General features: G+C 36.7%; 1 protein-coding gene across 1 annotated transcript; it reads right to left on the minus strand.

Annotated features, from left to right (window-relative positions):
* Positions 1 to 593: 593 nt before the first annotated feature.
* Positions 594 to 27,833, minus strand: LOC146918464 (bark storage protein A-like). The gene is made up of 5 exons (XM_085720103.1): positions 27,254 to 27,833; positions 26,220 to 26,287; positions 25,965 to 26,120; positions 24,600 to 24,836; positions 594 to 1,071 (listed from the first exon to the last, which is right to left on the minus strand). The coding sequence occupies exons 1-5, from the start codon at positions 27,465 to 27,467 to the stop codon at positions 739 to 741; spliced, it is 1,008 nt and encodes a 335-aa protein (XP_085576229.1). The 5' UTR covers positions 27,468 to 27,833; the 3' UTR covers positions 594 to 738.
* Positions 27,834 to 27,941: the final 108 nt, after the last annotated feature.

Raw genomic sequence — 27,941 nt, forward strand, 5'->3', positions numbered from 1 at the left:
TTTTTGTCCAAACATTTTGTGCAATTGTTATGCACCTCTCACCTTCAGATTGAGAGGCTCGTTAATATCTAAGAGGGATATATTAAATAGTTATATTTGTTATGTTTAAAGGACAATCAACCATCGACTAATCATAGTTACTCTAGTCTCTTAACCATCTAGTCGGAGTTCAATCTTTGCTCCTGTCTATGATAAAATATTTGTTGAAAAATGTCAACCTTTTTAAATGAATTTCTATTATATCGAGAGATTAATTTTCCTAGTTGTGCAGTTGTCCCTTTATTCACCACAAAGACAACAAAGAGTCAAGAATGTTGAATTTATCGAAAACATTTGAAGTTTGAAGTCAAACATTTTATTGTGTTTAAGGACAATGAATGATAACAATGATTGAAAGATAAGCTCAAAAATAAATAATTGAAAGATAAAAATATTATGATGAAATAGTTGAGGAGATGGCACTACTATTTGCATTTGATAGTCAATAAATAAGTAAATAAGTAGATTTCATTATCGTACAATTCATTTGATAGCTACAATGACATTGATATGCAACAGTCAGAATTCGAACCTAGAATTATCCGCACTTAATTAGATAACTGAGTCTAGCCACTAGATTGCTTGACAAGTAGGTTTCATTATACATTTATTTTGAATACATATTATACAATAAATTTTCAACGCATTATTTCTTTCTCCCTCTCAAGACATACCTTGCATACACTTAGAGCAACTAAATCATAATAATGAGATGAATTTGACAAGAACATTAAATGCATTTTGAGAGGCTAATGATAAAAAGATGGAATATTCATTGGTCATTGCAGAACCTGCTCCAGCTAAATCAGACAGTGCTCTAATGGCAATGAAAGGTATTTTGTGTTGGAAACAAACTAAAGCAACAGCAGCACTTTCCATGTCTACTGGAGTAGCATCAAATTTGGAGTTCAAAACATCTCTATAAGCTTTGTTGTCAACAAACACATTGGCACTTACCCCTTTCTTTACTCTCACCACAATAGGCTCTCTTGGTAAGCAAGTTGTGTCAGCACATATACCCAACTCAACATTCTGTAGAGAATAAGTGAAAAATGAGTCTCAAATTATTAGATGTTTTCATTAGTGTAAAGGCTCAAAATGAGATTTGGATTGTGTGTAAACTTTACAACCTCGTGACTGTACGTGATCGGTTACATTTGAACTGTCTAACAAAGATCGAACAATTTAGATTTCAAACTCTAGATTTTAAATTAAATATATGAAAAATAAAAATCTGCATTGGAAGAAGATTGTATGAGCCAAATAGAATGAAACATATACGGTCTAATGTATAGTAATACAGTAGGCATTTATATTTGTGTAACGGTTATCATCACAAAATTGAAAAAAGAAAAGTTGGAGACACTCTAATAAGCCATCGACTTTATGGGTACTTTGCTTGTAAGTTGTCGTAACTAGGGGCTTCTATATTTACTATTCTTCTTATTCTTACTCCTAGGAAACAATTGAATATGGTGATAAGGGTCTGCATGCTTTTGATATATGTTGTTTCATCTTATCAAAATTGTAAGATCGTGGATCAAAACTTGAAAATGGTATGGAATTTTAATGATGATTAATGTCAATTTTTGGAAGTTAAAACTCACGAATATCAAAACTAGGAATATTTTTTCATTTTAAAGTTAACAATGATTCTTTTAACAAAATTAGTTTTTAAAGGCTTAATTGATAGTCCGGTCTCTTAACTTAATTTTCTGTTTTAAAATGGTCTCATAACTAAAAGAGTCTCTATGTTTTGTTTTGTCTTTCCAATTTTTCCTCTCCTAAGGTCCCTATCTTTGTCTGTCCTTTGTGAGATTATGTTGTCCGATTGATTATCCTTAATCTGGTCGTTTGGTGTTGATCTATCCGTTTTTCTTTTCATTGTTTCCGTTTTTAGTGAGATCACGTTGTGATTGCGTCTTTGTTTACTGGGTCAATATATCATGATGCTATTTTGATAATAGTGGATCACGATATTATTTGTACCAGTACCTTATTGATTTGGTTTTCAAGGCAGAATCCTAAAATTTACTCTTGGGATTCATTGCTCCTTCTGTTGGCGTTTTCAAAAATCTAAGTCCTGGGTCAATGGAATCAATTTGTTTGTATCTGGGACTTTATGATTTTCAATCAATTCTATTGATCTTGAGGATATCGGTGTTATTAAGGCAGATTTCATTCCATGTAGGTTGTGCTTATAGAGAGGCATATAGGTATGTAATACAGACATGCGTTCTTGCTCACTGCCTTTCATTCAATATTCACTACTTTATGAGATACAACCTTCTTTCATTTATCTATATCACATCCCAAATCTTTTTTTCAATCATCCAAATGGAGAATCTAAACCTTAACGGTGACAACAGTGCCACTGCCAAGAGGCCAGACCTTTCCCAGGCAGAATTGCTTGATCTTTGTTTGGTTGGTCGTGTGATGGTGAACAAACCTGTCCATTTAGCAACACTTGAAGCAAGACTCGGACCTATATGGGAACCAAAATACCAGATGACGCTGATTATGATGGAGGGTAACAAGTTTATGGTCCAACTTTACTCAAAGGCGGATCTTACCAGAATTCTTGAGAAGAGTCCGTGGCTTCTCGATAATAACATGATAATTCTGAAAAAAGTTGCTATTGGGGAAGATCCTTTGACGTTGCCTATGGATATTATGGAAATCTGGGCGCAAATTCATCAACTTCCTTTTGGGTTCATGGATGAAAAAGTCGGTGCTCTTGTCGGAAGTCATATTGGTAAGATGATTAAGTTTGACGAGGAGAACAACTACGGGCCGTGGCGAAAATACATGCGGGTTCGAGTAGAAATTGCGGTGGGAGCCCCGTTACAACAGGAGCTGGTTATCGAACGGGAGGAAGGCGAAAGTATTAAACTTGCTTTCAAGTTTGAGAAATTAGGTAAGTTCTGTTTTGTTTGTGGTGTTATCGGCCATTCGGAAAATTTTTGCAGCGACAAATTTGAATCAGAATCGGTAACTAGTGAGAAAAGGTGGGGTGCCTATCTGCGAGCTGAAAACAATTCAGTTGGTGGTGGTAACAAAGAAGTTAGTAAGTGGATCGCCGGTGGCCGGAACAAGAATTCCGGTGGACGAAAGGAAGACGGTGCAGCAATTAATGGCAATCAAAGTCATTCAAGAATAATTACTGGCTTTGGAATTTCAAATCACAAAGTCTACAGGCGAATTAAAGTAGGTATTAATGCGGAGACAAGATCCTTAACTTTTTTTAAGTACACTGAATGCCAAAGGTCAGACGGTACAGGGTTAGTGCGATGGTGGACGGAGATTGACCCCATGGAAGTTACTGTTGATAAAGTGAATCAAGAGGACGCCAGGACTAGTACGAAATTATTTGCTCCGAACCTTACAAAATCGGACAAAGTCAACAAAGTACTAGCAGAGGGTACGACAGAAAAGGATGAATTTTTGTATGCCAATGGTGGGGGTGCAGAAGCACTTTGGAAACTAATTGACTTAGAAGCCCAACATAGGGACAACCCACAACTTTCAAGAGCTGGTGGAAGCAAGGTAGGAGCGCGTGTAGACAAAGGAGGAAGTAGTAAGCAAGTGGCCGACAGCTGGGCCCCACGTGGGGACAGCCAGCAAGAACAAGCTCACGGACAACAAGGACAAGTTGTCCTCTTCAATGCTAGTCAACAGCAGGTGGTCCCACCTGCCACTCAATCATTACAGCAATCATCAGCAATAAAGAAGATGCCGGCTCAAGTTTATAGGCAGCTTTTTGCACAGGAGTCAGCACCTTTTAATGTCTCTTTTAAAAATAATAATGCTGTCTTTCAGGTCCAATCATCAGTGTTGTCCCCTACTTTTAAAGCTACTGATTTCCGTGCTGAGTTTGTCTCTGAAGGTGAGAAAAACACAAGAAGGGGGGGTTGAATTGTGTTTTGAAAAATTCTTCAATTCTCCTAAGAACTGTACACACTGATCAGAAGCTAAGTGAGACAGCTTCTGAAGTGATGATCAGAATCTAAATGCAGCGGAATAAAACAGAGAGAGAGAAGAAGAACGACACAAAGCAATTATACTGGTTCCTTCCACAATCCGGAAGTAGTCCAGTCCCCCTTGCACTTCCAAGGAGATTTCACTAAGAGTAATATCTGATTACAATTGCTCAAGCACACAAGCAAGAGACTTCCTTTGCTCAAGCACACAAGCTAGAGACTTCCTTTGCTCAAGAACACAATCAAGAGACTTCCTGCTCAAGCACAATTGCAAGAGACTTCCTAACTAAACAAAATTACACAGAAAATTGTTTAAGGTTGTACACTTGATATACAATCAGAGGTGCTCACAATACAAATCAGATACAGACTCAATGGACTTAAGAATTTCTAAGATATGACTTTAAGACACATAAATTCTAAGTGAATGCAGAACAATTTCAGCAGAGGTTTGGCACTTGTAAAAATGTTGTGAGTCTTTCGTTCAGCGTTCTTGCATTACCAAATCTCTAGGTCTTTACTCCTTTATATAGAGGTGTGAAAGAGACGTTGTGAAATTGCCAGCACACCAAAGAGTCGTTGTTGAAGCTTGATCTTTCACCAATGATCTTTTGCCTGATTTGGTTGTTGTCCTATGAAGAACCAATTTGAAATCCATTCCTTATCCAAAGGAACATATATGCAGGCGAAACCGTATTCTGGAGCTGTTTTCTTGTCTTGTAGCGTGGACACAAAACAGAGTAGTGGAGAAGGTGGTTGTACAGTTCGTACAATAGTACAATGTCAATGCTTTTGTCCAAATTGCAAGCACATGCCTTCAAACACCTTTGAAATGACCGTTGCAATGTTCCACTAATTTTCTGCTATGTTTTCGAATCCAATAGACAGCTTTTGCAATGTAGATTCTTCAATCTTTGAATCTTTTGCAAATCCAGTTGATCTTCAGCTTCTGATGAAATGACTTCTGATGAGGCAGCTTCTGATGATGCAGCTTCTGATGAAGCAACTACTGCAGCTTCTGATGGTGCAGCTTCTGATAATTGTGGCTTCTGGACCTCTTGTCTTCAGGAGCGCTTTTACTATCTTCAGGAGCAGCTTGACTTCAGGAGCGCTATTTCTTCAGGAGCAGCTTGACTTCAGGAGCGCTTTTACTTTCAGGAGCGTATTGCCTTCAGAATCATCTAAGCTTCATTTTCTTTTGCTCTTTATTTGCTCATTCAGAACCAATCAATGATGTAAATTTTTAACTGTGGTCCTGTACACTTGAACAAATATTAGCTAGTCCAATTTTACAATTTTTAATACCTTGTTATCATCAAAACTCTTTAAGGTTCATTGTTAAACATATTTTGTTCCAACAATCTCCCCCTTTTTGATGATGACAAACAATAGTATTTAAAATTGATCAATTGTTGTTAATCTAATTAACAAGTTGACCTTGGGGTTCTGAGGTTTGTAAGCTCAGAGTCTGAGGTTTGTAAGCTCTAACTCCCCCTGGGTCTGATAGTTTTTAAGGTGAGGTTTGTAAGCTCCCCCTAAGTTCTATCCAGGTTAATTAAATTCATTTTTCGCACAATAATATCAGAGCTTAAAAAAAATTGAAAGAATTGACTTATAGATAAGAAGAATGGTTCAATTAATTTTTATTTGAAATTTGATACTCCCCCTTTTTGATACACCGATAAAAAGAGTTAGAAATTTTCAAAATTTTCAAACATTAATTAATGGGGCTCAGAGCCTTTAAATACTATCACATATACTCCCCCTTTTGTCATTAGCAAAAAGACATAAACAAAAAGAAGAGATGAGAAAAACATAAGATTAAAGGTTCAGAGCATAATTCAAATCATTTTAAAGCACATTAACCATCTTCAAAGAATAAATAAACAGACATAGCAAATAATAACATACAAGGTATAAACAGTTAAAGATTTTCAGAAGCAGGAAAAATTCAGAAGCATCTAATATCAGAAGCGAAAGAAATCAGAAGCAGAAATGAACATAGAGTATCAAAAGCCTAAAAAGACAGAAAAATAAGCTAAAAGTGTGCAACTATGGGTTTGGCTTATTTCTCTAAAATCTTCTTCAGAAGCTCTTGAACATCAGCATACTTCTTGTCCATATCTTTTCTGTAGTTGTCTTCTCTAATCTTGGCTTCTTGCATGTCAGCTTCCAACTTTGATATCTTCAGCTTCTGCTCTATTAGCACTGTTTCCAACCTCTCATTTTCTTCTTTGAGCACCTTGTTCTCCTGAGCTAGAGCCAGGTTAGGTGCATCAAACTTCTCTAGGATCTCAGAAGGAATACTCAGATGCAGCTCCTTAGGCAGGAATTCATCAGGTGCTCTGCCTCTGATACTGAGTGGATTCTTCACCCAAGTACCAAGAATTTCAACATCTCCAGTATTCTCTTCTATGCCATTCAACCAATCTTCCAGCTTCTGCTTGGCTTGCTCTTGAGCCTCAATACAGGAATCATGCAGCGCTGAAATTAGGTTGACGACCCTTTCCTTGATCCTTCTCCATTGCTTCTGATAGCTTATTGTATGACCCAGGTCATTTCTACTTGCTATCAGTCTGAGAACTTCAGAAGTAATATCTTCCCACACATCCTTTAGAACTTGAGAATCCAGGTATATGGTGGGAGGTGAAGGTTGTTTAGAGGGTTTTGGAGGGGCTAAGGGAATAATTGGTAGGTTTGGTGATGATTGGTCATTTGTAGTTACGGATTGGCTGGTTGATGGTTGGTCAGGAGTGGGGTCAACTACCATATCAGAGGCATGATCATTTTGATCATCCTCAGAGGTTAGCTCAGGAACAATGTGTTCAGGAGCGGCAGTTTCAGGTTCAGGTTCAGGAGTGGGTTTAGTAACTGGTTGTTCAGGAACAGATAGTTCAGGAACAATTGGGGGTGATGAAGTTGTAGGGGGTGAAGGGGCTTTTTCTGGTGAAGGTGTTTGTTGTGGGGGGTCTTCTGACACAACTTTATCAGAAGCAGCTGCTTCTGGAGTTGTCTCAGAGGCTTTTTCTGAGGTTGTCTCAACATTTTCTGGTATAATCATGTTGAGGGGTTGAATGTTAAGAGGTTGAGGGTTAAGGTGAAAGATATTATTGATGACTCTATCTCTCTGCACAGCCAATTCAGTCAACTTCTCATTGATTATATGACCAACTGGTTCATAAGTGTTTGACTGAGATGGCTTTGTGTTGGTATTGGTTGATGTTGACTGGCGTTTTACTGGTTTTCTAACAAGTTGAGCTATGGGTATATCATCATCAGAATCTGAAGATGATGATGAGGATTTTGAAGAAGGTGAAGGAGAGTCACTGGATATCTCATGTACTACAGGTTCTGAGTGTGTGAAAATATTACCCGTAGTAGAGGGTTTTGAGCAATCATCTTTAGCAGTGTCAGGAATTTTAAGAAGTTGTGATGCTTCTGTTATTACCCTCTCTTGAAGCTCAGAAGCAATCTCCATAGCTTTTTCAATAGCTTCTGACACATTAGTAGCAGCTTCAGTCTTCTTAGAAACATGAGGAAAGTTCTTGGTCCTCCTTACTGCTTGCTTCCTTTTCTTCTTTGGTATTGCAGGTTGATCAAGAGTAATGCCAACATCCATGATCATCCTGGAATCCATGTCTTCAATAGCTTCTTCAATTGATGGTACTGATGATCCACCAATCTTGAGCTTGTCAGAAGCAACTCTTGCCTTCTTAACAGTCCTTTCAACCTCCAGATATTCTTCTGTAGTTATTTTCCTTTTAGTCCTTCTGCCTTTTGCTAGAGGCACTGCACCACCAAACATTTCTTCAGGTACTTCATCCAACCTGATAATCTTGTTGGTTGCCTCAAAGTGTTCCTTGATGTACCTCATCTGCACTTCAATAGGATCCTGTTTGCAGATGGGTGGAAAATCTCTCATAAGATCAGATACAACAAGAGATTCACTTAGATCAGTTTTAAGCTTGGTGACCTTGGTGATTGTTATACCCTAATTTTGGACCTAAAAATACTTGTTCAATTCTTCTTTTCTTGCATTATAAGTCATCTGATATGTCTCTGATCAATTGCATCTTTCTCTGCATTTTATTTCAATGTTATTTGCAAAATTCATGAAAAAGGGCATTTTAGTCATTTCCTGTGTTAAAATTTCTTTCAGTCTCTTAAAAATTTGGTTGAGTCCTTTCAAATAGTTTGAATAAGTCTTCATTTCAATTCTATGTCAAAATCCATTTTTAAATTGCATTTGAAGTCATTTTGAGTCAATTTTGCCCCTAGGGGCATTTTAGTCTTTTCATGTGTCAAAACCCTGTTTAAATTCTAAAAATTGTCTCTGAGTCTTTTAATTCGCTTGTATAAACTCTTGCTTTAATCCCTTGTTAGAAAAACCATTTTAAAATTGCATTTGAGTCATTTCGAGTCATTTTAGCCCCTAGGGGCATTTTGGTCATTTCACATAATAACTCTGTTTCATTTTAATCTGCTGTGTTGTTTTTAATCGTCTCATTTTACGTTAATTTTCAATTTACTTTTTCAATTCAATTTTAGTTTTAATTTTCATTTTAGTCCTCGCACTTTTGTTATTTACATTTTAATCCCTTTTAAGTTTGTTAAAGTCCAAGTGCCATGTGTCCAAATGCTATTGGTCCTTAAGAGTTTGTTACAAGTCTAGTGCCACATGTCTCTATCCTATTGGTCCAAGGTCAATGACTTAGCCTATAAATTGGTCAAAGGGTCAATTCATTCATTAACCAATCATTTTCACAAAACTCCACAAAAAATCACAACATTCCTAATTATTTTCTCTCTCAATTTTCCCTCCCATCTAACTAACTTTTTTCCACTTTCTCTCTCTTCTAACAACCTCCATCTTCAATCTCTCTCCTCCATAACCACCTCCAACCACCACAAAACCTCCATAACCACCTTCAACCACCACTCTCCTCCACCCTAACAGACTAAAACCTCCACAAATCCACGTCCATCTTCACAAATCCAGCGCCGCTTCACCATTCGAGAACCAAGCCTCATATACAAACAACAAATCTGTTAATCCTTTCACAATATCACTATACCCATTCCAAATTGGTTCTCGCACAATCACAACAAAAACAGTTTTAAGGTAGAAGAAAAGATGATCAGTGCAAATTCGAATTCCAATTCGAATTCAAACGGTGGTGGTGGTGATGAAAACAGTGATAAAGTGAAGGGTTCATGAAACATTGGTGAAACTGGTGAAGGAAAACGGCGCAAGAAACTGGTTTGTAATACAACGACACAAGCTGAAGCGGGTTCCAGATCAAACAAGAATCACAAGCACGTAAGATACAGAGGAGAAACGGAATCGAACCGCAACAACGGCGACGAAGTAGTGTACGAGCTTGAACGCGGGAACAACAGCAATCTAGCAACGCTTGACTCAGATTCCGACCGTGACGAAACGAAGAAGAAAGGACACGAAGCTGGACGCATACTCAGCAGGTAATAGTTCGATTCTCCATTTTTTTCGTCGTCTTTAATCTCAGATTCATCTTCATGTGTCCATTTTCTTTGAAATCCGAGACCGTTACCGAAATCAGCATGAAATTGGAGGTGTGAAGCGATGAATTTCTTTTGAATCAGAGGAAGTTTTGGGGCGGTGATGTTCTGTAAGTTGAGAGAGAAAGAGAGAGTAGATGAATGTTAGGGAAAGAGAGAATAACGTTCTGGAAAAAGGGGAGGAAGAGGTTCAGGCGGCGGCGCCGCCACCCCTGGCCGGCCAACCGCCGCCGGAAAATTGATGAAGAAGGAGAGAGGGTGGTACGAGAAAGAGAGAAGAAGGTACTGTGTGTTGTTGGTTGTTGGAAACGGGAAAGAAGAGAAGGAGAAGGTTATGTAGTTCTTTGACCCATCCATTTTCAAAAAAACCGACCCATGACCCGTTGGGTTAACCCAACCTTCTTCCTAAGCCCAACTGGTTTTTGTTCTATTCTTTTATCTCTACAGTTTTACTGTTTTAACCCCCCAGTATGCTTACCACACCCCCCTGTTTGCCTCAAAGTTCATGATAAAATCTCTAAAAATTTATCAATGTTTTTCTTGTTAGTTTTAATTGTTCTTGAGGATTTTGACATGTTAAATTTGAACTAAAAAATACATGGAGGTGTGTCTTGATGTTCTTGTTAGTTTAATATCTTTCTTTTGGTCAAATTGTGTGAAAAACCTCCAAAAATTGCTCATGTGTTCTTCATTTTGATAATGTCTCTCGATATCAAGTATGTTGAATTTTTTACCTCTGAAATGTATGCAATTATCTTGATTTGTGTGGTGAGTTCTTGGTATCTTGTGCTTTAAGTAACTTGATTTTTGTTAGAAATAAAGTGGTAAATACACCTAAAATCTTGCTACGATTTCTTGGCTTATTGTTTCCATTTGATTTCCATGTTATGGCTGAAGGAAGAATACTCTATAAAATTGGCCATAATGTAGAAATTATGGGCTCTACATTTGCCATCATTTTGTAGCAAATTTTTGGGTATATTTAGCATCTTTTCTTTGTCAATCCTAGTTGCTTGTTTAGAACCTTTTGATTGCTTATAATCTTCATGATATTTCTCTATATTGTGCTACTAACCTTTCATGTTTTGTTCCATAAACCACTTCATAAACATCCCCATCTCATCTCATATTCACCTTTTATTTCTTGCAATTTAATTCCATGCAAAAGTTAGAATGTAAACACTTAGGAGTTTTGTAATATTTTCCTTTACGCAATTTTAAATTTCTTGCAAGACCATAGAATGTATCTAGGCCAATGATGTAAAGGACAATGGACTCTAATAATGTACACCGACACAAGCACCGACACATGCACACACATCACTTTAGATATATAGCTAGAATATGCATGTTTAGATGTATGTTTAGGATTGTATGTTTAGATGAATGCCTAGGATTCATACTTAGAAAAAATCAATTTTCCAAACAAATACGAACAACATCACTCAAACCTTTTTCATAATAAACCTTGGGGTCAAAACCCCATTGACTTTTCCTTTTCATTTTCTTAATCAAAATTCAATGAAAATAATCATGTTTAGACCATATTTTGCAAATGACTAATTCAACCTCACAATTTCCTAATCTCATGCCCTTGAGGCCTCTTTCTATTCTTCAAAATCCAATTTTCAAACTTAAAATCAACCAACAAAAACAAAAACATTTTTTGAGAGAGAACTACGGTGGATTTGATCCCTTAAACGGGTACGTAGGCAAGGAACAAAATTCCTTCAATTCAACTAAAATAAAAATCCAAAAACATTCTTCTCCCTCCAATTCTTCACTTAGAAACTCTTAGGTTTAAATAACACTTTCAAATAGCATTTAAAAATAAAGCGCGCGCGTATAAATTAAAGACGGTTCCTATAGGATACTATAGTCGTTATGGGTGCCTAACACCTTCCCGTAGCGAAAACAACTCCCGGACCTCGATTCTCAAGGGTTTTGCTTACTTTTTCCCTTCCCAAGAAAAAATAAGATATCACCGGTTTAAAAGGTTCAAACGTAATCAATGTTTGACACCCGAAAACCAAGATAAAACAGTGATCAGCTTCATATTCTTGAGAGTTTGAGCATTTATAAATGCTCCAGTCTTTGTATCCAGCAGCTGATCTGTGTAGCCTTGAGTTCTGTTTAAACAATCCAAGATACCTCCTTGATAGAAAATCTCTGATAAGAGTCTTCCATAAGGAACCAAGGGTTTATCCAGTAGCTGACTCTGTTTTAGACACTCTATGAGGTACTTGAACATATATTTGGGCACGTTCACTTTTTCCTTCTTGATGAAGTGCTGGAGAAGGACCTTTTGAGCTAAATTTGGTTTCACACTGTCACCACATGGAAACAGGTTCTCATTCTGAATCTTCAGAAGCATCTTAGTTTCCATGCTCAATTCAGCATATTTCTTCTCCTTCTCAGAATTGTATATCACCAAGTTGGCTTGCTTTTTCCAAATGCGTTTTTCAGCAGCACCTGAAAGATCAATTCCAGAGTAATATCCAGAAGCTTCAGCCTTAAGAACAGACTCTATGTGCCATTGTGCAATTCTCACTGGAATACCGCAGATGCTTGATCTGATTTCATCTTCACCAAACGGCGCAAGACCCATTTCTTCTCTTGATTTTCCTTCCAGTTCTGGATAGAGCAGAACCATATGACTTTCTTCAGCTATGGATGCAGCTTTGTTATAAATTTTTGCTCTAACCCAGAAGTGCCTGACCAATGCTTCATATGTTGGTCCATTCAACATTTTGAAGTAATGCATGAGTCCTTGCTCTTCATAGAAATTCCTGATCCAACACTTATGAAAAGTCAGAGAATTGAAATCCACTGGATTCTCTATCTGAACTTGTAGTTCCCATTCTTCCAATTTCATGCTTCTTCCTTTGTAGTCATATTCAGGGACCATTCGTGAAGTAGATACTGAAACTTCTTGTTGCGAGCTTGATGATGCCATTTGATGATGATTGAAGAAGATTTAGAGAATTTAGGGTTCTAAGGTTTTTGCGCTTACTTCGCAAGAGGTTTGAGAGCAAAATGTGTTTGTTGTGAGTGAGTAGCGTGTGAATTGACAAAGTGTTAAAATTAAAACGATTGCAATTCAAAAGAGACAAACAAACATAACATTAATGACAAAATTGGGGGCGCGTGAAAAGTACTTTCAAAGCTATTAAATCATCATTTCCCTTTTAGTTATACACCAACACATACAGGCCACGTAAGAAGTTCACAGAGTAACTACCAAGTTAGTGGGCCAGAAGTTACTTTTAAAAAGTAACTCCCAACGTTTCCACTAATTCAACTATTCGAAAGCAATAAATCCAGCTTCTGGACTTCAGATGCTGACGTCATCATCAGAAGCGAGTTTTCCTCAGAACCTCAATAAAGAGCTTCTGATGGACTACTGCTTCTGAACTAACTTCAGAACCTAAAATCCTATTCAGGAGCAAGCAAACATCTAATCAGACACGTAATGCATGTTCAAATTTTTCTTTATAAAATCAAATCTTTCAACAGTTAAAGGCTTAGTAAATATATCAGCCCATTGATTTTCAGTATCAATGAATTGTATATCTAAAATTCCTTTTTGAACATAATCTCTGATAAAATGGTGTTTGATTTCAATGTGCTTAGCTCTTGAATGCAAAATTGGATTTTTAGACAAACAAATAGCAGCAGTATTATCACAATAAATGGGAATACTGTTAGCAGTTATCTGATAGTCTTCCAACTGATGTTTCATCCAAAGTAGTTGTGTACAACAACTTGCAGCTGAAATGTATTCTGCTTCTGCTGTAGTTGTTTGTCTTTTGCTAGCCTATGATATAAGATTATCACCCAGAAATTGACAATTGCCACTGGTTGACTTTCTTTCAATCCTATCACCAGCATAATCAGCATCACAGAATCCAATTAGCTTATAATCTAAGGATTTCCTATAAAGGAGTCCAAGATTAGTTGTTCCTTTCAAATACCTGAAGATTCTCTTGACAGCAGTCATATGAGATTCTCTAGGATCTGATTGAAATCTTGCACACAAGCATACACTGAATAAAATATCTGGCCTAGATGTAGTGAGGTATAACAAAGAACCAATCATACCTCTATACAGCTTCTGATCTACTTTAGCTCCTTCATCTTCTTTGCTTAAGGTGCACGTAGGGTGCATTGGAGTGTTCATCACTTTACAATCTTCAAGTTTGAATTTCTTCAGAAGCTCCTTTGAGTACTTTGATTGATGAACATAGACTCCATCTTTGCATTGATTGATTTGAATGCCAAGGAAGAACTTCAGCTCTCCCATCATGCTCATTTCAAATTCATCCTGCATTAACTCAGAAAATTCCTTGCAAAGAGATGCATTAGTAGAACCAAATATTATATCATCAACATATATTTGCACAACAAGAATATCTTTCCCAAGGGTCCTTCTGAAGAGTGTAGTATCAACCTGTCCTCTTTTAAAATCATTCTTGATTAAGAAATTACTTAGTCTATCATACCAAGCTCTGGGAGCTTGTTTCAAGCCATATAGTGATTTCTTCAGTTTAAAAACATGGTCAGGATATTTAATATCCTCAAATCCAGGAGGTTGCTTGACATACACTTCTTCTTCTATGACACCATTTAGAAATGCACTCTTGACATCCATTTGATATAATATTATGCCATGATTAACTGCATAGGAAAGAAGTAACCTGATTGCTTCCAATCTTGCAACTGGAGCAAACGTTTCAGTGTAATCAATGCCTTCTTGTTGACTATACCCTTGTGCAACAAGCCTGGCTTTGTTTCTTGTTACTTCACCTTGCTCATTCAGCTTGTTTCTGAATACCCATTTTGTTCCAATAATGTTCTTGTGCTGAGGTTTGGGTACCAGATCCCACACATCATTTCTTTGAAATTGATTCAACTCTTCTTGCATAGCTAGGATCCATCCATCATCTGAAAGTGCTTCATCAACTGTTGTAGGTTCAATCATTGAGATTAGTCCGATCATTGACTCCACTTGTCTGAAATGTGATCTTGTTCTCCTTGGACTATCTTTGTTTCCAATGATTAGCTCCTCAGGATGTGAAGACTTGTGTTTGAATGTGTTTCTGGGAGGATCTGCTTGATGTGAGCCATCTTGTGCTTCATCAGAAGCAGCTTCATCTTGCGCTTCTGATGTGGGTTCAGCTTCTGGACTATCTTCAGACTCAGCTATCTGATCAGGTTCTGGAGTAGCTTCAGGAACCTGTATCTCTACAAAACTTTCATCTTGCTTTGAAGTTTTATCTTCAAGCTCCTTGTCATCAAATTTAACGTGCATAGATTCTTCAACACAGAGTGTTTCTGAATTATACACTCTGTATGCCTTTGACCTTTCAGAGTAACCTAAAAAGATTCCTCTTTGGGCCTTGGCATCAAATTTCTTTAGGTAGAGCTTGTTGTTCAGAATGTAACATGTACATCCAAATTGATGAAAGTAAGAGATATTGGGTTTTCTTCCTTTAAAGAGTTCATATGCAGTTTTCTCCAAAATAGGTTTAATATAGATCCTGTTTTGAACATAACATGCTGTATTCATTGCTTCTGCCCAAAAATGTTTAGCCAAATTGTTTTCATGGATCATGGTTCTGGCCATTTCTTGTAAAGTTCTATTCTTTCTCTCTACAACCCCATTTTGCTGCGGGGTTTTAGGAGAAGAGAATTCATGGATGATTCCATGTTTTTCACAAAAAGCTTCAAATGGCTCATTTTCAAATTCTCCACCATGATCACTTCTGATTTTCAAAATCTTTGACTCTTTTTCAGTTTGAATTTGTGTGCAGAAGTTACTGAATACCTCATATGCATAATCCTTACTTTTCAGGAATTTCACCCAAGTCCATCTGCTGTAATCATCAACAATGACTAATCCATATTTACTTCCATATAAGGATGCAGTACTCACTGGTCCAAATAAATCAATATGGAGTAATTCTAAAGGTCTTGAGGTTGAAACAATGTCTTTGGTTTTAAAAGATGATTTCACTATTTTCCCTCTCTGGCATGCACCACAAAGTGCATCTGAATGATAGTCAATGTCTGGTAGCCCTTTCACAAGTTGCAACTTACTAAGCTTAGAGATTAACCTCCAGTTAGCATGTCCCAACCTTCTCTGCCACATCCATTTCTTATCATTTACTGATAGTAGGCAAATTACCTTCTGATCAGCCAGTTCAGAAAAATTGATTTTATAGACATTGTCAACTCTCTTTCCTTTGAACACAATGGATTTGTCTTCCTTGTTGATTACTGTACAGTTGGGTTTTTCAAAAAGCACATCATAACCATTATCACAAAATTGACTAATGCTCAAAAGGTTATGTTCAAGACCATCTACCAACCATACATTATTAATTGAGGTAGAGGAATTACCAATAGTTCCTGTACCTATTATCTTGCCTGACTGGTTGCCTCCAAATTTCACATTTCCTCCCTCTTTCATTGTTAGGCTGAGGAACATGGACTTGTCTCCTGTCATGTGTCTTGAGCAACCGCTGTCTAGGTACCATGATCTTTGCTTTGGCACTGCTCTTAGACATACCTGCATCATTGACATTTTTAGATTTAGGTACCCATTGTCTTATGGGTCCTGGAAGGTTAGTACTTAAGGCTTTACTCTTCACTTCTTGTACCTTGTGCTGTGAGTTGGGTTGCTTCTGATTAACCATCACCTTAGGTTTTGGTACTTCAGAAGCAGTAACTGACTTCTTCTGAAATTTAGACTTCAGAACCCCAGATTTTGGTTACACCAGACTCTGAGGAATAGGTTCTGATCTTTTCAGGATCCTAACCTTTGAAATCTTGGAATCAGATTTGATCATAGCCTTTGACTTAGAGTTCTTTGGCTTTGAAGTAATCTTAGCCTTAGAACTAGAAGCTTCAGGTTCTGATTGAACAACAGTTTCCAACTCAGCCCCTTCTGGTACAAAGAATGTTTTCAGACCTTCCTTGATGCATTCACAACAAGACTTTAGATTGGTTTTCTCAAGTTTCACTTCTGGAAAACCAATTCCTCTGCCATTGTTCTTGTAAATGCTATAAATCATAGAAGCTACTCTGCTTCTGTCAATGCCAGATATAATAAAATCTTCAAGAGCAATTTCATGATTACTTAAAGGTTTTTCATTACACTTTTCTTGTAGCTTTTGACATAAGAACCTGAGCTGATCTTCATATGTTTTACACATGAAGTCAAAGCCCCTAAGTCCTTGTTCAGAAGCTTTCAGATCTAATAGAGTTGATTTTTGCTGTTGTACCAAATCAGCATATTTTTCTTTTAAATCCTTCAACTCATTGGTTCTTACTTCAAAATGTGTAAGAAGTTCTTTAAGTGACTCAACAAGTTCATCTCTGGGAATTTTGGAATATACCTCGTTTTCATCTTCTGAGTCTGAATCTGATCCAGCTTCTGAAGTTGCTGTTGCTACCAACCCAACAGCTACCTTTGCATCTTCACCAGCTTCCTCTTTATCAGATCCAGATTCACTACCCAAATCATCCCAGTTGCCATTAAACTCTGCTTAATCTGCTTCTTGAATTTGCTTGGTTTGAATGTAGACCTCTTTGACTTGTCCTTTGACTTTTCTCTTTCAAGATCAGGGCATTCAGCAATGAAGTGTCCCGGCTTCTTACAGTTGAAGCATCCCTTCTGATCTTCTTTCCTTGAGCTTTTGGAGTTACCCCTTTTGGCGAGAAACTTTCTGTTCTTCTTGGCCAGATATTGAAGTCTGTTTGAGAGCATGGCCATTTCAGCAGCATCTGGTTCAGAATCTGAACTTGACTGTTCTTCCTCTTCAGATTCAACCACTTTGAGAGCTTTTGATGACTTGCCTTTGGATGGAAGAGCTATTGATTTACTCTTCTTAGTAGACTCATGTTCATTAAGACTTAACTCATGGACTTTGAGAGAACTAACAAGATCTTCGACACTTAAAGTGTTTAAATCTTTAGCTTCCTCAATGGCAGTCACTTTTGGTCTCCATCTGGCAGGTAAGCTTCTGAGTATCTTGCTTACATGATCAGAAGCAACATAGCTCTTCTTTAGAATCTGTAGCCCAGAAACTAAGGTTTGAAACCTTGAGTACATCTCCTCAATAGTTTCATCATCCTTCATCTTGAATAACTCATACTGATGTACCAGCAGGAGAGCCTTTGCTTCTTTGACCTTCTTGCTCCCTTCATAGTTTGAACAGAGAGAAGCAAACATAGCTTTAGCAGTGGATTTGTCACTCATTTTCATGTACTCTGCTTTGGGTATGGCAGTGACAAGAGCTCCTCTGATAATATGATGCTTCTTGTAGAGTTTCCTCAGTTCTGGAGTATGTTTCTTTCTATCCACAGCAGCTCCTTCTTCATCAAGGACTAAATCACCAACACCATCTTCCAGAATATCCCATAATTCTTCATCTAGGCTCATGATGTAACTGTAAAAGTTGGTCTTCCACCAAGAGAACTCTTCAGCATCTCCATTGAACTTTGGAACTTTTCCAACACTGGTTTTCTTACTATCGCTATAATCATGTGAGACATTTTTATAGGTAGTATCACCAGGACCAGTAGGAGGAGGAATAGACATGTTTTTCTCAGATCTTTGACTGTTGCACGGTTAAGTGTTACACAACAGACCAAGGCTCTAGATACCAATTGAAGGTGAGAAAAACACAAGAAGGGGGGTTGAATTGTGTTTTGAAAAATTCTTCAATTCTCCTAAGAACTGTACACACTGATCAGAAGCTAAGTGAGACAGCTTCTGAAGTGATGATCAGAATCTAAATGCAGCGGAATAAAACAGAGAGAGAGAAGAAGAACGACACAAAGCAATTATACTGGTTCCTTCCACAATCCGGAAGTAGTCCAGTCCCCCTTGCACTTCCAAGGAGATTTCACTAAGAGTAATATCTGATTACAATTGCTCAAGCACACAAGCAAGAGACTTCCTTTGCTCAAGCACACAAGATAGAGACTTCCTTTGCTCAAGAACACAATCAAGAGACTTCCTGCTCAAGCACAATTGCAAGAGACTTCCTAACTAAACAAAATTACACAGAAAATTGTTTAAGGTTGTACACTTGATATACAATCAGAGGTGCTCACAATACAAATCAGATACAGACTCAATGGACTTAAGAATTTCTAAGATATGACTTTAAGACACATAAATTCTAAGTGAATGCAGAACAATTTCAGCAGAGGTTTGGCACTTGTAAAAATGTTGTGAGTCTTTCGTTCAGCGTTCTTGCATTACCAAATCTCTAGGTCTTTACTCCTTTATATAGAGGTGTGAAAGAGACGTTGTGAAATTGCCAGCACACCAAAGAGTCGTTGTTGAAGATTGATCTTTCACCAATGATCTTTTGCCTGATTTGGTTGTTGTCCTATGAAGAACCAATTTGAAATCCATTCCTTATCCAAAGGAACATATATGCAGGCGAAACCGTATTCTGGAGCTGTTTTCTTGTCTTGTAGCGTGGACACAAAACAGAGTAGTGGAGAAGGTGGTTGTACAGTTCGTACAATAGTACAATGTCAACGCTTTTGTCCAAATTGCAAGCACATGCCTTCAAACACCTTTGAAATGACCGTTGCAATGTTCCACTAATTTTCTGCTATGTTTTCGAATCCAATAGACAGCTTTTGCAATGTAGATTCTTCAATCTTTGAATCTTTTGCAAATCCAGTTGATCTTCAGCTTCTGGTGAAATGACTTCTGATGAGGCAGCTTCTGATGAAGCAACTACTGCAGCTTCTGATGGTGCAGCTTCTGATAATTGTGGCTTCTGGACCTCTTGTCTTCAGGAGCGCTTTTACTATCTTCAGGAGCAGCTTGACTTCAGGAGCGCTATTTCTTCAGGAGCAGCTTGACTTCAGGAGCGCTTTTACTTTCAGGAGCGTATTGCCTTCAGAATCATCTAAGCTTCATTTTCTTTTGCTCTTTATTTGCTCATTCAGAACCAATCAATGATGCAACTTTTTAACTGTGGTCCTGTACACTTGAACAAATATTAGCTAGTCCAATTTTACAATTTTTAATACCTTGTTATCATCAAAACTCTTTAAGGTTCATTGTTAAACATATTTTGTTCCAACAGTCTCCACAAAAGACAAAGCTGGTCAGCCAAGCCAAGCCCGAGCTGCAAGGAAGGACAAAGGACTGGCTGCTGTGCAGCTTCATGGTAAGCCAAGGAAGCCAAGCCTGGCGCGCAACCCAGTGCAGCCAGATTCTTTCATGGCTTCTGCACGTGGGGCCAACAGAGCTGGTGGGCCTCAAGAAGATGCTGGGCCTAAAAAAAGGTCTAGGACAGAAACTGCTGAAGAAGGAAACAAAGGAAAGGAGGTGCAGAAAGAAATGTCAGTCTTTAATAATCCAGTCTTTGAAAAAAATGAAACGGCGGGACCTGTTAGGCAGGCCTGCCGAGAGCAATGAGTTTTGTAGCATGGAATTGCCGAGGCTTGGGAAACCTGCGCGTAATTCCTAAAATTTAATTCCTTGTCCAGTATTATAAATCGGATATCCTTTTTCTTTGTGAAACTATGATTGAAGTTAATAAAACCGAGGAATTTCGTTATCTTTTGGGTTATGATTATTGCTTTGCACCTGTTAGAAATAGTAGAGGAGGAGGTATTGCTTTGTTTTGGCGAAATACGGTTAACTGTAGTATTGTCAACTATTCAGCTAACCATATTAGCGCTAAAATAGATGAAGTTAATAGTAGAGCTTGGATTTTCACAGGCTTTTACGGTTATCCAGAAATTGCTAGAAGGAGAGACTCTTGGAATTTTATTCGGGGTCTTGCTAGTCAAATAAATCTACCTTGGTGCTTGATGGGTGATTTTAATGATATCTTGCATGCCGATGAGAAAAAAGGGAGGGCCACTAGACCCAACTGGCTTATTAGGGGATTTCGCCAAGCTATTCAAGATGCTGGTCTTATTGATGTCCATATGGAAGGGTATCCTTTTACTTGGTTTAAAAGTTTGGGTACTCCGCGTGCTGTTGAAGAGAAGTTAGACCGAGCTCTAGTAACTAGTTCTTGGATATATGCAGCTATTTCCCAATGCAAGACTTGAAAATCTTGTTGCTCCATCTTCAGATCATTTTCCTATTTTGCTAGATAGAACTCCGGTCGCTCGAAGTCATAGAGTTGAAAGGTCTTTCAAATTTGAAAATGCATGGAGACTTGAAGAAGGAGTTAATGATGTTGTTCGGGGTAGTTGGCTAGGGAATGCAGGAAGTAATGTCATCAATAAGCTAACAAATTGTGCAGAAGATTTAACGTCCTGGAGTAAAAAACACTGCAACAAACTTCGAGAGGATATTGATCAGTGCAGGAAACAACTCAGCAGAAGTCGTACCATCCATGGAATCCAAGATGAGGTTCATTTTGACAATCTGAGGCAAAAACTTAACCATCTGCTTGTTCAAGAGGATATGTATTGGAGACAGAGGGCAAAAACTCATTGGTATCGAGACGGAGATCTTAACACAAAATTTTTTCACGCCGCAGCAACTTCCAGGAAAAAAGTAAATAAGATCCTTTCTCTTGAAACCAATGAAGGAGTCCGCACTACTGATGAAGCTGGAATGTGTTCTGTTGCAAAGTCTTACTTTGAAGAGTTGTTTGAAGATCATGAAAGCGTTCGTTCTCCAGTGATTAATTTGTTGAATCAAGTGATCGATAATGAGGACAATGTACAGTTAACAGCTCCCTTTTGTAGAGAAGAGTTTAAAGAAGCAATGTTTTCTATGCAACCGGATAAGTGCCCAGGCCCAGATGGATTCAACCCAGGTTTTTACCAACACTTCTGGTCTATTTGCAGTGAGGATATTTTTAATGAATGTTGTCAATGGATGAATGAAGGACATTTTCCCCCATCTTTAAATTCCACAAACATAGCGTTGATAACAAAAGGAACAGAACAAAAAACTATGAAGGACTGGAGACCCATAGCTTTGTGTAATGTTCTCTACAAACTACTATCAAAAGTCCTGGCAAATCGTCTAAAGAAAATCTTACACAAATGTATTGCCGATTCACAGTCTGCTTTTGTTCCTGGTAGATCCATTCTGGATAACGCTTTAGTTGCAATCGAGCTGGTTCATTACATGAAGACGAAGACGAAAGGTAAAGAGAAAAGTGTGGCGCTGAAGCTAGATATAAGCAAAGCGTATGATAGAATTGATTGGGCGTACCTCAAGGATGTCATGAGCAAGATGGGGTTCTCAGAGAAATGGATCCAGTGGATCATGATGTGTGTTGAAACAGTTGACTATTCTGTCATCCTGAATAAAGAGAAGGTTTGTCCAATTATTCCAGGTCGTGGTCTACGACAAGGTGATCCATTGTCACCTTATTTGTTCATTCTTTGCGCTGAAGGGCTATCGGCATTAATCAGAAATGCTGAAAATAGAGGGGAACTTCAAGGAGTTCGTGTGTGTCGAATTGCTCCAAGAGTATCCCATCTACTGTTTGCTGATGATTGTTTCTTGTTTTTTCAAGCGAATGTGCATCAGGCGAATATTATGAAGCAAATCTTGAACCAGTATGAGGAAGCATCAGGTCAAGCTATTAGTCTTCCTAAGTCTGAAATCTTCTACAGTAGAAATGTGGAAGAACCATTACAACAATCCATCACCAACATACTGGGAGTTAGAGCGGTATTAGGAACTGGCAAATATCTTGGCTTGCCTTCAATGGTAGGGCGTAGCAAAAAAGCAACATTCAGTTTCATTAAGGATAGAGTATGGCAAAAAATTAGCAGCTGGAGTAGTAAATGCTTGTCCAAAGCAGGTAGAGAAGCCATGATCAAATCTGTTCTTCAAGCTATTCCTTCTTATGTCATGAGTATTTTTAGGCTTCCAAATACTCTTTTGGATGAAATAGAGAAGATGATGAATTCCTTCTGGTGGGGCCATGGTGGTTCAAGTAATAAAGGTTTGAATTGGCTATCCTGGGAGAAGCTATCTGTTCATAAGAATAATGGCGGTATTGGTTTCAAAGATTTGGCGGCATTTAATGTGGCAATGCTTAGTAAACAAGGATGGCAATTACAGACTAACCCGGAAAGTCTAGTCTCAAAGATCTTCAAAGCTAGATACTATCCTAATAGTAGTTATCTAGAGGCTAGACTGGGACATAACCCCAGTTTTGTTTGGAGAAGTATTCTCAGCGCCAAAGTAGTAGTTAGACAAGGAGCTCGTTGGAAAGTTGGCACGGGCTTCAACATACCCATTATTAATGAATCTTGGATTGGAGAAGGTTCCAGTATTCCACCTGTTGGTCATGACATGTTGGCTCTCCAACCTTTTTCTGTGGGACATCTCATTGATCAAGAGATTAGAGTCTGGAATGAACACTTGGTCCGTCAGTTATTTGTTAGCGATATGGCACAGAACATCCTAAATACTACTCTTCACAATCAGGTTGAGAGTGATAAGCTGATCTGGAAGGCGGAGAAAGATGGGCATTATTCAGTTAGAAGTGCTTATCGTATCTGTATAGAAGAGGTTATAAATAATGACCATTTGCGCAAACCTGGGTATTGGAGTGGTATATGGAGACTGAAAGTTCCCCCTAAAGTCAAGAATTTGGTGTGGAGAATTTGCAGAGACTGTTTTCCGACACGAGTAAAGCTGCGAAGTAGGGGTGTCAACTGTCCCTCAGAATGTGTCAGATGTGAAGATCCCCATGAAGACAGTTACCATATTCTGTTTCACTGCCCGACTGCGATTGAGATCTGGCAAACAACTAATATTTGGCATTTGATTACTCCATCCCTGAATCAGTTTGATAATGCTCCCGATATCATTTTCAATTTGTTGCGAGAAGTGTCTACAGCTCAAGTTGAGAAGATTGTTACCATAATGTGGAGTATATGGAAAGCTAGGAATCTTAAATTATGGCAACAAGTGTCAGATTCGACTGCTACCATTCTGGAAAGAGCAAGACATCTTCTAGAAGGTTGGAGAAGTGCTAATTGTAAGCAAGTTCCTATCAGGCAAGACAATACATCATCCATCCCAAGTTCATCCCACCAGCATGGAGATACAACTCTTAGATGGAGGAAACCGAGCAGTGGTAGGTATAAATGCAATGTTGATGCATCTTTTCCAAACAACGCAAATAAAGTAGGTTTTGGAATGTGTATTCGAGACTCAGATGGGAATCATGTCCGGTCTAAAATTATGTTCTTCTCTCCAACTTGTTCCATTGATGTTGGGGAGGCTCTGGGTTTACATCATGCAATGCGGTGGATTCATGAACTTCAACTCACAAATGTTGATTTCGAGGTTGACTCTAAAAGAGTAGCTGATTATTTCAACAATGGTCGTGGAGATGTCACCGAATTTGGTTCTATCATGGATAGTAGTATCCACTTTTGTAACACCTATTTAACAAACTCTCATGTCGAGTTTATTAGGAGGCAAGCGAATGAGGTTGCACATACTTTAGCTAAGGCAGCCACATCTAGTACTAGCTTCCAGGTCTTTGATGATATTCCAACATGTATTATGGATCTGATATTTAATGAAATGATATAACTTATTTTCTCTAAAAAAAAAAAAAATCTGCATTGAAATTTAAATCGTATGAAATTTAGAATGTGTAGATTTTGTTGTTTGAGGTGGTATAATTATTGTTCAAGTTGACATCCAAACTCCCTATTTTTTTTTTAAATCCTTGCTAGTTGTCTTTAAACTATTGTCTTTTCATTGTGATTTTATTGACAAAGACATAAATTTAAAGACATTTTAGGAACAATAATCATGTCAGCTCATACAATCATCGCTAAGTAAACATTTTTTCTTCAATTTCATGTTTATCATTTTTATTCTTAATTTAATTTTTACATTCAATTTTATTGTTCAACTTACTTTCACACGGACATATCTAAACATAAAGAATCTTACCTTAAACTCACTTTTAACTAAAATAAACTAAATCAAAATCAATTTTGTCACCGTAGAACCAAACAAATACTTATAATTAGATGGTGAATTGCGGTTGAGCTCACCTTGAGTTTTCTTGCAATTTCAAAGTAAGTTTTGTCAACTGGAACCCAAAAAATATGTTGCGAAACTTCAGGCGTTCCATCCACGGTAAAAATTCTCTCGGGTTGATACCAAACCTTGTTCAAAAGATTTTCCTCTGATTTGGAATGTTTTGTGTAGTTATTGTAATTGGAAAACTTAAGATAACCAAATTCTCTGCTGAAATCTACACTCTCTTTTGTGTAGTTATCTCCAAACCTCTGCTCAGTTTAATCAGAAAAGTTAGAATTAAATCAAGTTATCATATTTATGGTTAAATGCACTTTGATCATCTTATTTTGATTGATTCACAATTTTGGTCATCTCATTTTTAAATTCGAAAATTAAATCCCCAAACATTTTTTTTGAGCAAAAAAAAAAAGTTTGGGTTTTTTTTTTCTTCTGATATACCATATATGTTGAAAAATGCCTTGGTAAGTCATTTCATGATGTGTCAATGCATGTTTTTTGGGAAATATTTTTTTTGAGCGTTCAATTATTTTTATCATTTATATTTATATTGAAAAATCACTCTAATGATATAACAAAATTTAATCCATGCATGCATGGCCGCACTACTCTATGACCCACCAACTCATTATTCAACTTGACACATCAGAAGAAATAAGTTTAGAAAAATTCAGCGATGGGATTTTTTTTTCTTCTAAAATTTTAAAATAATAGATGGTATTTTCAATTTAAAAGTAAGGGAAATAAAATAGTAAATTAGAAAATAGTGACCATAACTATATTTAATACGTTTGATTAGTTTATGTTGCTTTCAATCTCTCTTTTATTTAATCTTGTAGTATACAACTGATCATTTTTGGTTAGTTTATGTTGCTTTCAATCCGTCTTTTGGTTTAATCTAGTAATAAAATATTGATAGCTCTTTGACCATTGAATATTGAGAGTGGTTTAACACACAGATTGAACCAACTTAGATTATTTTTGGGTTAAATATAATTAGTTGTTAGTCCTTATAAAATTCGGACCTTCCAAATTTAATCCCTATTAAAAAAAAGGTATTTTAATCCTCTACATATCCATCTCTTACACATTTTAGTCCTCCAAATAGGGGTTAATGTTACAAACTTTGAATATGTGGAGGATTCAAATATCTATTTTTTTTATAGAGACTAAACTTAGAATATTCCAATATCTTAATATCCACGGTTCATTATGAATTATAAAGTTTGAAATTTTAAATAATTGATAATTAAGTGTCTAAACTTTTAAATAATTTATAACTTATCAATTATTGATAAATTTAAAGACCCAATCACAAAATTTTGTAGGGCAAGAAATTATTTGAAAATCTCCAAATAATTGAAGTAACTTGTGTGTACCTGCCAATGCCAAAGTCCTGTGTGTGCCCAATACTTTGGAATAGTCACATCTCCAATTTGGAATTTAGAATTTACATTACCTGCAATTCCATAATGTAGAACTCCTTTTATATTAAACAAAGTAAGCAACAATTGAGTGGCAAGACCTGCATTTAGCTACACAAAAAGAAAACAAAAGACTAAGAATAAAGAATGAAATATAATTACAACCATAAGTTGAAGTAAAGCCATAACAATAAAAAAAGTTCAACTTACCATACTCAATCCACTCATAACAACAATAACCTTTTTCTTTTCCAATTCACCAATGCGAAAATGTCTTCCTACAATGTCAAGTTAACTAAAGTTAATGCTTGTTGTTTGGTTCTACCGTGATAAAATTTGATTTTGATTAAATTTTATAATTTTTTTTTTTTGTTAAAAGTAAATTTGAAGTAAAATAATTTATATTTGAATAGATTATGTGATCAATTGAATTAGATTTTGTTGCTACAAGTAAAACTAGAGATGATTGTCTACATGGATCAAAAGAGAAAAGACTACACAATGTTTATCATAAATCACATCTACAGTCAAACTGTTAACTTTTAAAATATTTTTGAGATTTTTATCAAAAATGTTTTTTTCTTCAAAAAAAACATTTTTGATAAGAATCTCATGTGACACGAGGATACATCGAAATCCCAACCATCTATTAAAAGTGAGAGAGAAAACAATTTTAGTAAATTGTGGATTTTAGGGGTTGATATGAAAACACACGAGGAAAAAATATTGAGAGAATCCTCTTTTTTTTTTTTGAAGAAGAGAATCCTTTCCCATTTTTAATATACTTTCCTATACTTTTTTCTTAGTTTTCATCTATATCTACCGATTAACAACCCTCCATAAGAACATGCATAACCTACAATCGGTTTTATGTCATAACTTGTTGTAAATCATTAGATTAAGATATAGATAACTTTTCTTTCGTTATCTATCCGTCTACACCCGGCTGCACCATAAAGCAAGAGGTAGAAGATACAATTTAAAATTTTATTGTTATTGTTGATGAAAAGAATACAAATTTACATCAACCAAAATTAATCACCAAAAGCTTATGAAATAGTTTGGACAAAACCAGACTTAGATCCACTGCTATAAATAAAATCCTATAGTCGACACATCTATCGTAACTGCGTGTAATCCAAATCCGACAAAATATGATGGGAAAAGAGCTAGAAGGCATCATGCATATGCGATTATGTATACAAGTATAATCATATACTTGAAAACATGTAAAAAAAAATTACCAGATAAGTCAAAGTAAGGAAACTTGTTATGTGGAATAAAGCTGGATGATTGAAGAAGAGGGTTCAACTCAAAGTCATTTGGCACAACTATACCAATATATGGTCCTTGGCTATTGATATTGCTGATTTCTCTCCAAGAAAGTTGAGAAATTGTACCATAGGCCTTGATGCTACTTCCCAATAATACCATAACAAGGACAACTAGAAACTCCATTTTATTGCAATGGTTATATCATTCTAGTAACTCCAGACACGAAATATATATAAATGCAGATAGGGTTGTGAAAATATTAAATAACGTCACACAAGAAATGAACAACGTATAAAAAAATATAGAGAATCAATTTGACTTTGATTTATACGAGGAGCCATTCAATCATATTATTAATTTTATATATCAACATGTTTGCATAGTTCAAATGATCTCATGTAGGGAATAATTAATTTTATATATCAACATGTTTGCATAGTTCAAAAAGAGTTCAATCATATTATTAATTTTATATATCAATTTGACTTTGATTTATATGAGGAGCCATTCAATCATATTATTGAAACAAACAAGAACTCAAACAAGAAATGAAGAGACAAAATGATCAAATTGATATAAAATCATATTATTGAATGGCTCCTCGTATAAATCAAAGTCAAATTGATATAATCATATTATTATGATTGAATGGCTCCT

Source organism: Medicago sativa, chromosome 6 (assembly GCF_051527215.1).
Source record: "Medicago sativa cultivar Bolivia chromosome 6, Bolivia_mono, whole genome shotgun sequence".
Classification (NCBI taxonomy): domain Eukaryota; kingdom Viridiplantae; phylum Streptophyta; class Magnoliopsida; order Fabales; family Fabaceae; genus Medicago; species Medicago sativa.